At 31.7% G+C, this 16,234-nt stretch overlaps 1 protein-coding gene across 2 annotated transcripts in view; it reads left to right on the top strand.

The window, feature by feature from the left end:
- The window catches only part of TRDN (triadin), a 227,335-nt gene that overhangs the window by 26,523 nt on the left and 184,578 nt on the right, over window positions 1-16,234 (top strand). For both annotated transcript variants that reach the window (XM_036221435.1, XM_016154083.2), the window contains exon 2: window positions 15,013-15,222. In XM_036221435.1, the coding sequence (XP_036077328.1) occupies window positions 15,013-15,222 (210 nt within the window). The remainder of the gene's footprint in view (window positions 1-15,012; window positions 15,223-16,234) is intronic.

Here is a 16,234-nt window from a genome sequence, read left to right as displayed (position 1 = left end):
AGGGAAAAGAGTTAACAGTTATTGTACCTGACACCGTGCTAAATACTTTAAGTATTCCTAATAATAACTCTATAAGGTAGTGTTCATGATTTGTTTTCCTAGATGAACACTGTGGTGCTGTTGCTGATGGGAGCAAAGTCAGGATTTAATCACAGGAAAAAAAGTTCCACTTTTATGTCACTGTGTCACATGGCTCTCTTACGTCTGATTAATATTTGCAAAATGCTAACTTAAATTATTATTTCCCAACATATTTCCCATTATATATAATATATAAATAAACATATCTAGTTTTAATTTATAGAATTAATTTATTGTTATATATTAATTTATCATATATAATTTATATAAACATATAAACATTAATTTAATCTATTAAATATACTTAATAAACAAAATATTTGTTTAAAATATATAAATATTTATAAAAATATGTATTATATATATATATATTTAAATTCCTACTTTGTTAGTTACTCTCTTATGCTCAAAGAGCAGGATTGGCAAACTTTTTTCTATAAAGGGCCAGAGAGGAAATATTTTAGATGTGGTGGGTCACATGGTTGCTAGTGCTCAACTCTGCTATTATGGCAGAAAAACATAAACAGACAAAAGACAATATATAAATAAATGAGTATGGTTTTTTTCCAATAAAATTGAGTTCTAAAGAGGGAGTAAGGGGAAAGATGAACAATGTGGTGAAGTCATTTCAGACTTAGGCTACAGACAACTCACATTCACAGATGAATGAGGGGGCGCAGAATGTCCCAGGTCTCATAGAAATTTTGGGTACATAATTGAAAGGGATGAGTCATAAGAGCTCGGGTTGCCTATGACTTGGTGGCAACTTTATACTCATGGTTTTTGTCATTATTAGAGTTTTATCTTGGTAGGTAATAGAGCCTCAGAGTTAGAGGTAACATGATCTGTTGGTTGTGTGTCACCTCCCTAATAGCACTTCTGTGGCACCCAGGATTTTGCTAGGGCACAGTCGTTTAATGGCACTTGGTGAGCATTACGGTTTTCCTTCAAGAATATCACATGCTTTTTCATTTTCAATTGATTTTGGTCATTGTAGGCAGAGTGAGTCAGTCCACGATTTAAGTTTGCAAAGACTGACTGCCTTGCAAACAAATGAGTTGACACCCAGGAGGTCTCCCAGTCAGCCCTACTCCAGCTCCCAGTTTATTGCTCCATCCCTCAGTTTACTACTCCATCTCCAACTTTTTGCTATTCACCTGTGGCATATTCTTAATGTATTTTTTATAAATAATCAGACAAAGCCTTTTCTGATTATTCTATCCTTTCAGAAGAACCAAAAGATAAAAAAAAATACTTGAATGCTTTTTAATTTCTAATTTAGCTTTAAATCTACTTATGGAAAGTCTACTTAGCAAATATTCAGTCTTTCATCAGGATCCATTGCAGGGAAAACTGATTTTGTCCCATTCACTAATAGCTTGCTTTAGGTCTTAGAATCTGAGGAGGATGTGACTACAGAAAGTACCATATGAAAAATTATAAAATACTGTTTTATAGGGGACACTACTAGAATAATGAGTTTGAAAACAGACTTTTATTCATAAGATCTATGAAAAGTACAAATGAACAATGGAATAAATTAATAAGTGATTTCATTAAAATGTTCTGCTTTATATAATTAAGACAGGTTTTATAGATTGTTCTCAGTTTCATGAGAAACAATATGCAGGATACCAGAAAATGCTGCTATTTGGCTGTAACATGCATTTCAGTGGTAGTAGGAAGTCTATGGATTCAAACATGGTAATTATTTTATGAATAAGGAATTACAATTCACATAGACAATGTAACCTAATATTGTTTCCATATCGCAGAGGCATATGCTGGGCTGGCATCTTATTCTAGAATGCTTTGCTTGTTTGTTTGTTTTTTGTTTCAATTACCAAACCTTGATAAAAAAAATGAGACGATCATTTAGCAGCTGAGAATTTGTCAGAAACAACTGATAAATTGAAATGCCTGATTTTTTTTTAATACTAAAGATATGTTATCTAAATAATACTAAAATATATGTTCAAATATTATTTTGACATTTCATATTATAACTTTCCAGTCATTTATTAACCTTAAAGTGATCCCTATATTATAAGTGCTGAAGGTAGTAGATTTTGTTGAGTGTATTTTCTTAGGATCAATCAACAAATATTAAAGCCAGAATTACATTTTGTTTAATAACATTTATGCTTTAGGCATTTATCTTTAGAGACAATTTTTCTTTATCCGGGATAACTGAAGGAAGCAGATATCCTTTGTAGAAACATTTTTATTATAAATATTTTAATGTAGCAATAATCAGTATTTTATAACATGTAATTAAATCATGCAAAGCCTAAATCTATAATAAAATTTTCTCTGAAAACAAAACATCCATAAACGTTGATTGCTTTGGTAAAAAATACATCTTTACATTTTAGTTTATAGATTAATAAGGCATGAAAGATAGGATTATTTAAATGTTAAATATCTGATTTTTAAAAATCTAATATTTTAATTTCATGAAAGAATAAATAATTTGAACAAGTAGCTGTGTTAAATATCTGACCTAATTGTAGTTACTTTGACTCATGGTATTCTATTATTGATGACATGTGCCTAACTAACCTACTGTGTGTGTGTGTATTTTTATGTAGACATACATATTTGAAAATACACACACTTATATAAACATGGTTTTTAATCTGACATTTATACAAGAAAAGGAAAACAATCAAGAGCATTACTACCAGAATAATTTCATAGTTTCAAGTTCCCTTGCTTTTTGAGAAGGAATCGCAAATTTCCTCAATAATTTGGTTAATTCAGAGCTTTATTTTTACAGAAGTCCTTAATGGTAATGCCTTGGAATAAATTTAACTAAACTCTCAAAAGATCATTTTATGATATGACAAGGAGACCCTATAGTACTTGTCAAGGGTTGAACTGCGCCAGCCCCCACAAGCCCACTCCCCATTCATACACTGCAGTCCTAGCCCCCAGCACTTCACAATGTGTCCTTATTTGGCGATCGGGTTTTCACAAAGGTAGTCAAGCTAAAATTAGGTCAATAGCATGAACTCTAGTTCAATCTGACAGGCATCCGTATAGAAAGGGGAAATTTGGAAATAGACACGCACACAGTGAGAATGCCACATGAACATGAAGACAGCCATCCACAAGCGATGGACAGGGGTCTGGACAGATCGTTCCCTCAAGGCTCGCAGGAGGAGCAAACCTTGCCTGCTCACACCTTAATGTTGAACTTTTGGCTTCTGAAACTGTGAGGCAGTAAATCCCTTTTGATCAAGTCACCCAGTCTGTGATTTTTTTCCTATGGCAGCCCTAGAAAACTTACATGTTTAACTACTTGCCAAATGGCAGATTGCCTTTTTACCACTTTAAGTTTTGACAAAACTTACTCACATAATGTCCTTCATTTATCACCCAAGTGCTCTTTCTGAGTCATTGTGGCTTCTGAAATGACTGAGTTTTTCCCAGAAAATCATGAGTGTGTGTGTGTGTGTGTGTGTGTGTGTGTGTGTGTGTGTGTAATATGGCATATTTAGAAAGATATATATATATCTTCAGAAATTCTGGCTTGTGTGATAATTTTTAGTTTCCCTGGAGCAGAGATGCTATATTAGCCTAAAGCAATATAATTATGATCAGTTTTAGAACTAGGATATTAACAATTATGATTTTCTCCCCAAAATTGCCTTAGCAAAACATTTTTTATAATTTGATTCTTTTTATGAAATGTGGGATCTTTTGCAAGAGCCACATCTAATCAGAAGTAAGATGTGGAAAAGAATTAATGTTATCTGTAAAGAATCTCCTCTAATATCAAACCAAAGGGTTTAATATGCAAATTTAACATTTAATGTGTTTTCCTTTTGTTATAAAAAAGGAAAGTAATTTCTTTTCATGTGAGAAAAATGATTCCTAAACCGGTTTTCATTTCTCTTCTTTTGGATAGTCATAGACTTTGGATGGCAAATATCATGTAGAATATAAATCTCAAGGTAAGTTACTTAAGGGAAGAATGCACAGTAGTCTCTAAAAATACATGCTTTAGGGCAATCACAATTTTATAAATCTTTTTTTTTTTTTTTCCACTGAATCTGCTGTGGCTTGGTGATACTAATGCAGTTGTGATGCTTGAATAAACTTAGTCAAATAAATCTTATAAAAATGCTCGCTCCATAGAAATAACTGCTTTGAGCAATCTAAATGTCAGAAATATGAGCCTGTCAATAGTAAAATCCTATTCAGAGGAGAGTTTTAAAGTGATGGGATAGGATATATCACTGTTCTATGAAATATTGACTCCTAGAGACTCCCAACTCCTAGAGATAATGCTGGACTAACTCCGAAGTGGCTCCTCTTTCCCAGTCTGCAGCACTAATAATACCAAAGTTGAGCCCCCTGAAAGTAAATATCAAGTAGTTTCTTAGAGGACAAAGGCCTAATTTTCCATTTATTTCTTACTCCTCGAGGTGGTGAGGATATAATTTTATCTCTAGAATACTAAGTAAAATGCTCTTCTGACTAGTAAAAACTGCCTGGAGAAAGGACTAGATGGAAACAGTTCAATCATTCATCATTTTATTTGGACTTTTGCTTTTTAAAATCAGAACTGTAATTGTCCAAATAAAAAGTCTTTTGTTAGTTGTCAGTGGCACTTTCCTCACATAAAATTTAAGACCAAATTTAGGTTTATGCGGGCAAACAATTCAGAGGATGGAAATATTAGGAACTAAGCAGTATATGATACTTTGAAAATTCTCATAATGAGTGGACTGGAGAAAACTGTTTCCTATAACTCCTTGTTTTCAGTTTTCTTTCATATCAATGAGGAGTAGAATACTTTCCTAGTTCTATAGATATGTGCAGCTTTATCAGATGTTTCTAAAACTCTATGAACTCCTTAGGAAAAAGATTTGTATAAAGTATTATTTGTGTCTACCTAATTGCTTGCATTTTTGAAATATGGACATAGATTCTTTAATATTCATTTCAGAAATGCGTAAGGGAGCTTCAAGCTCATTTAGAAGTTCTTTGAAAGGCACGAGAAGCTGCTTTCTTTTCCCCTTATAGATTAAATGATTAAAAGAAAAATACATAAAATGTATTTATCTGATGTCTCTAAATTTTTAGGCTGCATTTTCTTCATGTAATATGTGTATTTTCTTTATGGGATATGTGAACTTAGTTTACAAAGATGAGGGTTTAGGCTACACTGGCCCGACCTGTTCTAAACATTTCAAATAACTTAATGAAGATTTGAGTTCAAGGTAAACAAAGTATAATAATATCCTATTACAGTGGTGCCCAATTCTAAGTATATTTTTTTTCTCACAAAAAAATTCTTAAACATTTTACTTTATTGGAGACAAAAAAATTTTGTAGATCTATTTTAAATTCAATTATAGCAATAGCATTAATTCTAGAATAACTACAAAAGATGTTAACATATATTACTGATAATTAATAGTACACACAACTAAGGATATTTCATTGTAATTTTTACTTCAAAAGCCCCAGAATGTTCAATAAAATTAGTCATACTCCTCCTTAATGGTTGCATACTCTAAAACATTCTTGTTCATATGCATGTACATAATGTACATATGAAAATATTAAATTATTGAATTATCACAGCTTTTCCAACCAATGGATGGAAATATTTTTATAAATAGAAAACACAGATCTAGTTTGATTTACACCTAAAATATATCAAAAAATAAACCAGGTTGATTCTTGAAACATTTGCCTAAAAACATATATCTAGAGAAGTAAACTTAAAAGGTTATTTAGATCTTAGTTCTCGCATTTTCTTAAATTTCCTTTAAGTAGCTGATGGCAATGTAAGAAACTCATCATTTTATCCGTATAATTTTAAGCAGAAGCTTTATATGAAGTCTTTATCGTTATTACTGAATGCATTTACATGAAAAATATCAATGTTGAGTGGTTTTTTTTTGGGGGGGGGGTCTGTCATACTTCCATAATGAAAATAAAGTGGAAACTATGGTAACACCATAATGGTAGGATTATAACTCCATGTGGAGTAAAGCAGCAGGAGATGATTAATTCTTAAGGAAGAGTTGATTTCCATGAAAATGTCTTTAAGAAAAAAAATGTGAAAATACACATTAGAGTCAACAAATCATGGAAAGCTAATGATTGTGAAGCATTTAATTTAGTATTTTTTTCCAAATTGAAATAGCATGTCATTACTCAAGCCTTTTCTACGTCAGTGGGTTTGTGATTCAATATAAATGTGACAATTAAGTAGCAAGACTGCTGGGGGTAGGTAAAGGATTTTATTTATGTATATTTGGCCCAGGAAGAAAACGTGTCAATCCAAATAACAACAACAACAACAACAACAAAAAATACTAGAATATTAACTTTAAGAAAAACCGAATATAGTTCATGGATCTTAAGCCTGTCCTACTTATACCATAATTGCTAAAAAACAGAGTCTAACTTCTATTTGCCTGAAACTAAACCCACAGAATTTGGGAGATTTTCTGTAACCTCCATGTCAAATTTCTAACTCATAAAATCAAACAGACTCTAAAGTGCCTTATCTTTTTGCATGAGATTTCTTGGGTTCATGTGATAAAGATGGATTATTTTTCTAAAATGAATTGTATTGACTTGTCAAAATGATTGTCACAAAAGAGTCATCTAATGGGTTTTTTTGATTAATTTCCATCTTTACACTATCTCATTATATGTAGTGACCACTGACGTTTTGATTTGGGCTACTTGAGCATGTACTTGTAAGGGACAATAGCCATGGTTTCCATTCTTTCTAAACATGAAAGAAATTGCTCTATCAAAATATCTATGCATATTGAGTTTAAAATATATTAATATTATCTTGAGCAATTTTTAAATAATCATAGAAATAAGCATTTTATGGACTGGATTGTGTCCTCCCAAATTCATATGTTGAAGTCATAATTCCAATTGTGATGTATCTGTGAAATTGGGATTTTGGGAGGTAATTAGGTTTAAACAAAGTCAGGGGGGTGGAGCCCTCAGAGTGGAATTTATTCCCTTTTAACACATATAGCAGAAAGCTTGCTAGCTCTCTCTCTCTGCCATGTGAAAACACAGTAAGAAGGTAGCCATCTGCAAGCCAGGAAGAGAATTCTCACCAGAATTTGACCGTAATAACAACCTGATCTGAGACTTTCGGCTTTCAGAACTGTGAAAAAATAAATTTCTGTTGTTTAATACATCCAGTCTGTGGTATTTCGTATGGCAGCCCCATCTGACTAAGACAATGCATCATTTGTAAGTTGATCATCAGCATTTTTATTCACTTATATATTTATTCTGCTTAATCTTGCTGTAGAAACCTCTCCTAGCTATGGGAGAATTTTTAAAAAACCTTTGGAGATTTAATAACACCAATAACATCTGAGATGCTAATTCTAATTGCCTCATTAGAGAGGAGTGTCTCTGCTTAATTATTGACATTATTTAGCAAATATATGCTTTTTTCAGACAAAGAGACTGTATATTTTTTTTTCTCTACCCTACTAGTCTTTCCTCCTCTGTTATAGCCTTAATTATTTTGACCAGCTACTTATGAGATGCATCTGAACAGTTATGCTTTTACTTCTTTCAGTAACATAGCTCTCATCTCAATGTTTTCTCATAAAAACAGGTTTTGTTTTATATTTATTTCTTTGGTTAGATATTCCTATGTACTGCATACCCTTCTACATGTAGAAGTATTGAGACTATTTAACATAACATTTTTTTTTTTCTTTAGCTGATTCCCTTTAGCAAAACTTACAAAAGTTTTCACATTTAATAAGTGTTGATTGGGACTTCACTGTGTTAAAAACGCTGTGCTAAGTGCTATGCAAGGATAAATGACTTATTCCCAAATTAGAGCCTTGTTGAAAAACAAATAATGAGCTACACAAAAGTCAAGATAATTTTATCCATCTCATTTTTTTTATTTATCAAAAAAAAATGTTATAGCAACACAGGCAGAAACAATAAATTCATTTAAAAAGATTCAGGAAATATCATTAAAGAGTTGATGTTTGAGGTAATTCTTAAAAGGAGTTGGATTTTAACAATGGAATTTTAATAAAACTTTTTAGGAGAAACAATAATCAGAAATTCTTGCCTACTTTAGTTTGGTAAAATAAATATATTTTAATGAATTATTTTTATACCTTTAAACTCAGTTTACTATTTGTAGGAAAACTAAGGTCTGAATGAGGAGTAACTACTAAGCTGAAAATGAAAAGTTCAAAAAGCACGGAGAAACTAGGCTGCAGGAGCTAATACCAGAACAGAAGAGACATCTATTACTTTGCAGTAAGGACTTTTGGAAAGGGGGCTAGAAGGTCACAGTGAGGGACCACTGTCCATGGAGAGAGATCCTGTCTCTCATTCCCTGAGAACAAGAGCAAGCTCTTCCTAGTAACAACACCTCAACACAAGCAACTGACCTTGCAAACACCAAACACATCTTTTCATGACAACGCAGCCTTTGATAAACAAGAGTGAGATTTGAGGTTTTCTTCTAAAATGAAAATAATTTTTAAAAGAAGCTGTATGTTTAGATCCTCCTGACTGATCATTCCTCAGGACACAAACAGATGAAGGAAAATAATTATTTATATTCCTAACAGGAACAAGATGATCAGTCAGTACTCGTGATGGCTGATAATGCAAACACAATAAAATCAAAGCAGTTGATAACTGGGAAATCTAGAGATAAACCTGACTGTAAACAAAGCTGGCTCCATGAACCCGCACAATGGTAGCTGGACCCTGCCACTTTCCTTTCTGCAGTAGACTGTCCAAGTGGTGGATTCAGAAGGCCACTGGTAAAACTCACCAGCATAGTAACCCCAGCAGAAAGAAAGTATCCCCTCATAGTTCCATGAAAAATATAGGGGACTCTGACTGCCCCATACCTTCACTGTCACAGGCATGAGGGAGTGTTCTGAAGGGTCAGGCTTGTCTTAAAGGCCAATTCTAAGGCCAGGGGTTAGAGTAGTGTTCGCTTTTTGTTTTCAAGCTAGAAAAAATATTCTCATGCTCAAAGAGTGGAAGAAGTGGTTGGGCAGAGAGGACTACTAAAAATGTAAAAAATAAAATATCTCTTCATCTCAGCAGGTAGATTGGGTGGCCAAATTATTCTCTGAAATTTGATTACAATGATCACATCCCAAAAATCTGGGAGAAAAGGTAACAATTTAGGGCTTTCATTGAAATTGGCAACAGACCAATTTCTGGTTTGAGACAAAAACAATTTTTACCTTGAAGGAAAATAGTTTTCGTTTCTTTTTTTTTTTTATACCTAGAATCTGGATTCTTCTACAAATTACTCTAGCTTATTTCTCATATTTTATCAATATTACATACATCAATTAGAATATCTAGGACTATTTATTTTTGTGAATTGTTATGGTTTATCTTGTTTCTCAAAAATCTGTTTTTGTTCAGGTTATGTATACTTGTAGAAAAGCAAAATTTAATTGTCACAGATTTATGTTTATATGATACATAGACATTCTGCAAAAACTAGTCTGATAAAATATGTAAGTTATAAGATAGATTTTTTACTTTTTGACTTTATTTGCCAAAAGATCTTTTCAATCATTTCTCCAAAACTCTTATTTTTATATACACTTTTTTTGAATACTTGAGAAAATATATATAGCAAAGTTCATTCTTACTCATAATCGAAAATTAGGGTCTTAATATAATTTCAGAAAAGCATATATTTTTATAATGCTGTCATATATATTTCTTCTCCTTTACTCTCTAATTCTTTAAGGAAAAATATACTAACAGTACACAAACCATATAACGCAGTGAAATATAAAATTCAGAATTAATGCTTTTATGTAATGAAGATACAATGTTTTATTTATATGATTCCAGAATACAGGTATTTTCCTTGAACATCCTGGAAGAGATTGTATTGCCAGTGTCCTATAGGAATAGTAATGGGCAACTGCACTTGACAGTTTCCTTTTCTGATTAATAAGGCATGATGAAGCTAAATGACTTCTTTCAGGAGGCTTATGATTTATTCGTCCATGCATAACCTGACTGTAAAGCTGGTCTTTGGAACCACTGCCTAAGCAGTCCTTCATTTTACTTTGGAGCAGAGTCACATGGCCTTTCAGCCAGATCTCGGCTTCTTTTGAAGCTGATTCTGGCTGTCTGGCAATCAAAATAATTTGTATGAAATCAAAAGCAATGAAATTAAAAAGTAGGCATGGAAAGTGCTGTTACATATCCTAGCTGCTCTGCTCCAATTCCAAGATGCCAACTTTCAAGAAGCATTGCCCATATCAAATTGCTCAGCAGTATTTACCTCCCATTTTTTCCGCCATATCAATAACTAGCTCTTGTCATCTTCAAAGTGCTGCTCAAACATTAAATAATCTCAGATTACACACTCTGTTCTTTGCATTTATCTTGACCAGCTGTCAGAGCAGGCAATTTATTTCCCCTCAGTTTTATTCTGCTTGGCTCTGTGTGGCTTCTGCACTAAATTTGAATGGAAAATGAAAGGTACAACTTAGTGTATTTTCATAACAAAGGCAAAAAATAATTTTTTAAGCAAGATAACTTTCAAATTGCTTGTGGTTTTGCAGTTGATACTCAGAATGTATTGCAATCACCTTTAGTCTTGATTAATTCCTAAGTGGAAAATTTGAGAATGTAAAGAAAAAAACCAGAAAATACTTTCAAAATCATTTAACATTAACTATCATTTTCATCTATTTAAAATACTGTAGCATATTTGTTTTGGCAGGATTATGAGGTGAAAAATTTGGAATGGAGATATACATATATAGAGAGATATTTACATCTATCTATCTATCTATCTATCATGTATCTATCTATATATAAGTTCTTTAAAAATAAAAAAGTTGCGTTTTAGCTCTGAACTTACATTATTTCTTGAATTTACATAGCTTCTTATTTTTCTGATCAAAAAGGAAAAAAAACATGCAGATTCTTTTTTCTTTAAAAATATTCTTTCTTTTAAAAATGTGACCAGGGTTTAACTAATTAATATCAAATTTCAGTAAATTTATTCTTTCAGTTACAAGATGCCAAGCAGGTGTGTATAATATTGTCTATAGAAATACTCTCTAATATACAGTTCGCTGAAGTGAATCTGAAGTGCAAAAGCAATTTTTCCAGTGTTCTCTATGTAATGGTAGTAGGAAGCCTTCCAGAAGTTAAAAAATTGAAGATTAGCAACATATCAACTTTCAGGTGGGCCTCTCCTAAACACTTATAATTCACTTACACTCTTGCAAATCATTATTCCTAAGGTTTGATTCACTTGTAACCCCACTTGGGTCTTAAATCACATTTCAAAGCACTTCTATCATTTATCCATTTTCAGAACTGCCATTAAAAGTGATGGGAATTTGGCACAAAAATCAATGAGAGGATATGATATGAGTTCTTTATAATTTTTCCTTCTTTGAGCACCATCTCAAGTATAGTCTGTGAAATATGTTTTTCAAAGGTATTTTTCCATCTTTCTATCATTTTGACTAAATTGAGTTCATGAACTTGGGATATATATTCATACAGTTTTTCAAAAAAGAAGGTAGACTCATTGTCACTATTGTGAATTTTTACCTAAAGTCATTTAAAAATGTTAATTAAATCATTTTACTAACCACATTCCCTCTCAGCTTTTTAATCTTTTTAAAATATGGGCTTAGATTTACCATTGTCATCTAACAATAGTTGCATTGGTTATGTTTATTTATTATTAATATCTACTAATATATACACTTGAATGTATTTTCTTTTCTTTAGTCAGTCATAGCCTTTTGTGTCGTTTATCTTATTTTTATGAAGAGAATAGTACCCTTTTATGGTAAAAGAAACAAAAAGAGTAAAACTTTATTAACTAGAGTAATTTGCATGTGATATTTTCATTTCTTTTCCTCAAACTAAAAATTGTCTTGTGAACTGAATTTATACCATAAGCACCTTGTTGTGTACACATCTGTTTGGAGATTCAAACTTTATCTTTTTGGTTTAAAGAATTCAGTTACACTGATAACATTTGTACTATAACAAAATTATTTCATTACAAATAATCTCTCTTAATTTTGTTAATGGTATAAAACAGTCTTCATTAATATGAATAAATTATAGTATGTGTCCCTCTTTTCCTGTATTTCAAGAAATCAATTAATTGATTGGGAAAGACATTGAGAGAGTCATAGCATCATTTTTTGGTTCCCGGAAAATACCTTAGCCTAATGTATATGCTTACTGATTGTAAATAAATGCCTGCATTTATTGAAGAATCAGTTCCTCAGCCTTTTTTTCTAAAGTTAATCCTGCCTCCTAGCCTCTTTTTTATAGTAATGATTGTAGTCATAATCGTAGCAGTAGCCATGAGGTGGTGGTAATAGTAATGATGATGGTGATGATAATAAGGACAGTTCAGTAGTTGTTGTATTGTCATTTACTGATTAATTCCACATAGTAGGAAATATGCCAAGCAATCGATGTGAGTTATTTCTCCACCACCGAATACCTGTAAATTGAGCCATACACTTTATTCCTCACATAGAGATTCTTTTCACTCAAAAGTGAGCTGAGGTGAAGTAGGGCCCTTCCAGCCATTCAGCTAACGCAGGGAGGAGCAAGGAGTCAAATCCAACTTCTCTTGTCTATAAAACCCATAACGTAACTTTTTTGCCTTACTGTTTTTGTGGAAAACTAGACCTAATTGAGAGGAAGAATTGTGGAAGGTAGAGCAAGAGGCTGAAGGATGGAAAGGAACACTACAATTTCACTCAGGACTTCAAGGAGTATGAAGAATTCTCTTCAGTTTTAAAAGACCAAAACCTTTCCATTATTTTTTAGCACATTCTGAATAACCACAAGAAGTCTTTCCAGTTACATAAAATTTATTTTGTGAAATATATTTTAAAAGTTTGAAAATTTAGGGTTTGCTTTCTTTTTATTTTGGAAATGTAATTAATAATAAATATAAAATTGAAAATATTTAAGTATATATTAACTATGATTAATCAAAATTTTCTCTCTTAATATACAATGCTTAATTATTATAAATAATGAGGCCTATATTTAAAATACATGAAGTATGTTTTTAAGCTGTGGTTTTGGCAAAAATATTTGGATTGTTAGTTTAGTATTGTTAGGAATATTTTAATATTCAATATTTACTACACATCTGTGTAAATTTGGGATTAACAATGCTGTGAAAGGCATTTATATCTTCTAGTTGGCCTTCAATTGTTCTTAAATGTAACACGAAATAGTTGTTTTAGATGATCTCTAAATTTCCTTCAAATTTAACTTATTATGAGTCAAGGTTGTCAAGATAATCAGATATGCCTACTCTCTATTGTGATGGGCTTTCTAGATATATAAAGGTAGACATTATAACAGAAAAATGAAAAAGTTACACAGTTTTAAAATTTTCATTCTGTACATAAAAAATACCATAAAAAGAAAAAGTTTAAGTTGCAGGAAAATATTACAACATATAGCTCAGACAAAACGTTAAGATCATTTGTATGTATACATCTATGTATATACACATATATGTAAATACATATGTATGTATCTACACATACATCTATGTATGTACGAACATATTTACATATGTCTACATATACATGTAGCTATGTATGTATATGTGTACACAATTTTATAAGCCACTAAAAAGAGGTTTATTAAAAGTGCTCAAAAATTTTATGAGAAATACAGAGAAAAAATAAACATACAGAAAGCTCATCTTTAGTTATCAAAAAGTTGCAAATGAAGCAAATTTCCCCCAGTGTAATTGCAAACTTTTTAAAAAACTTGCTACACACATTATTGTCAAGAATAGGAAAATAAACTGCTGGTCTGCACAATTTTTAAAAGTACGCTTATTTTCAAATACATATATATATTCTCAAAATATATAATAGTTATTATTTGTTCTAGAAATTTTATATATAGAAATTTCTCCAAATCAATAATTATTAATGTCTGCTGAGGAAACTTTTGCCATATTCTAAGGCAGAAAGCTTTTTCATTAAATTTTGCACACCTATGAAATGACATGTGTACAGCCACTTAAATGGAATTTTATGGAATATGTATTTCAAGAGAGAATATTTACTATATATTGTCTATTGAAAACATAAAGGACAGTGTGATGACTTGTCAAAAACAAATAAATTTCTGTATGTAGGTACATAAAAATAGATGCAAATAGAACATGTCAACAATGGTTCTTTATGGATGGTGAGATTATAAAGAATTATCTATTTATTCATTTTGCTATTTTTGTATTTTTAAAATTTTCTCCCATGAACAAGTAGACTCTTGAAAGTAGGAATAAAAAAGTTACTTGATATAATAAGATTTTCCCACATTATTCTTTTGGCTCTTCTGTGCTCCTTCACAAATAAAAATGAATGGACTCAATAGAAAGGTCAGTTATACAGTGAAGCCAGGATACCCAAAAGGAATTTTATCCATTTGAACTATTTTATTATTGATTTTGTTTCTCTCCCAGAAATATATATGCAAGCAAGATATTTTTGCTTGCACAAAGGAAAAAGTTACTAAAAAGCAACTTGATCGAAAAACTCCTTGCCTGTTATGGTATGGGATATAGGAGGTAGCAAGAGAGAAGCAAAAATGAATTCAAGATGATGTCAAGGTTTGTGGCCTGAATGGCAACATTTATGGAACTTGGGAGACAATGAGTGCTGATTGTGAGAACTTAGGGATTTCATAAAAGAGGGTAAATGCCAAGGAAGGGATAATGTGGCAGTAGGCAGCAAGGAATGGCCCTGCCACAAAAGAGGTGTCTTCTATTATAGAAAATGGTACAAGCAACTTAAATATACTTATATAATCTGTGTTGTTTGTCATCAATATTTGATACAAATTTCTAAATTATAATTCTCCTTTCTGAATGTCGATTAGGAAATGCGTCTACTACAACAACCGTTATAGACAGCAAAAATGGATCTGTACCCAAATCTCCTGGAAAAATACTGAAGAGGACAGTCACAGAGGACATAGTGACTACATTTAGCTCCCCAGCAGCCTGGCTTCTGGTCATTGCTCTGATAATCACATGGTCAGCTGTTGCCGTTGTTATGTTTGATTTAGTGGATTACAAAAACTTTTCAGGTAAGATTATTGAAATTTGGCTTTTAAATTAATAGCAACAGTATTATCCCAAAGCCTGGCTTTGTTTCTCTTCACTGATTTTAATGTAATAAATAAAGCACCCCACAAGTGTGCTTGAAGGTCTCTGAAGTCTAGATTCCTTCTTTGTTTTTTCCTTCTATTCTTTGCTTGTTGTACTCATTAATTTCGAATGAAATAGATTTTCTTATTTGTAGAGCCGAACCAAGATTGAATGTTATAATTTCATAAAGATGACGACCAAAAAGTTTAAGGGTGTCTTTAATTTTGGAACTGGGACTTTATCAACCATTAATAAAGGGTAATTTGTAGATTTCACAGTAGGAAATATAAAACAAAATAAAAACAAATACAAAATTTTTGAGCAAATGGAAAATAGTGTAAAATATTTCAAAGTCTTCCTACCATCTGGCTTCAAACTTCTTTTCCAGACATACTCTTTGTTCCTCCCATTAAAATATCCTATTTTGAGTTCTTGAAAATAAAGTGTGTTAAAAAGATTTTCCAGGATGACTTGTAATGAGATACTACATCTTCAGTGTCCATGTGTTCTTATGGATTTGAAGTGAAATAAGAATAGCACAAGTGAGGAAAGACAGATTTTCATTACGGCTTATTCAATCTCTGAATATATTGTTTATCTCTTTGGTTAAAGTCTTTTTATATTTTAAAAATTATCTGTCTGTTTACTCATTTGATCCACTATTGACTGTGAGTTTCTCAAAGAAAGGACTCCGTCAGGTGCTCAATAAATCTTAAATAAATGGATAAGTGACTTTATGCTTATCACCATTTTACCACAAGCAAAAACATTTTACTGACCTATTGATGTGCTGCTCCTTTATATCTGCACTGCCCCCCTCCCACACCCCATTTTCTTTCTTCAGTAGTAAGGAAATTAGTAGTATCCAGAAACTATTAATGACTATGTTACATTCTGTATACTCAGAGACTTTCTATTTTTCGTTATGAATTTTTATTCATTCAACAGTTA

Source organism: Rousettus aegyptiacus, unplaced genomic scaffold (genome assembly GCF_014176215.1).
Source record: "Rousettus aegyptiacus isolate mRouAeg1 unplaced genomic scaffold, mRouAeg1.p scaffold_m13_p_1, whole genome shotgun sequence".
Lineage (NCBI taxonomy): Eukaryota > Metazoa > Chordata > Mammalia > Chiroptera > Pteropodidae > Rousettus > Rousettus aegyptiacus.
Note: the sequence above shows the minus strand (reverse complement) of the source record. Positions and strands in the feature narration are given on the sequence as shown.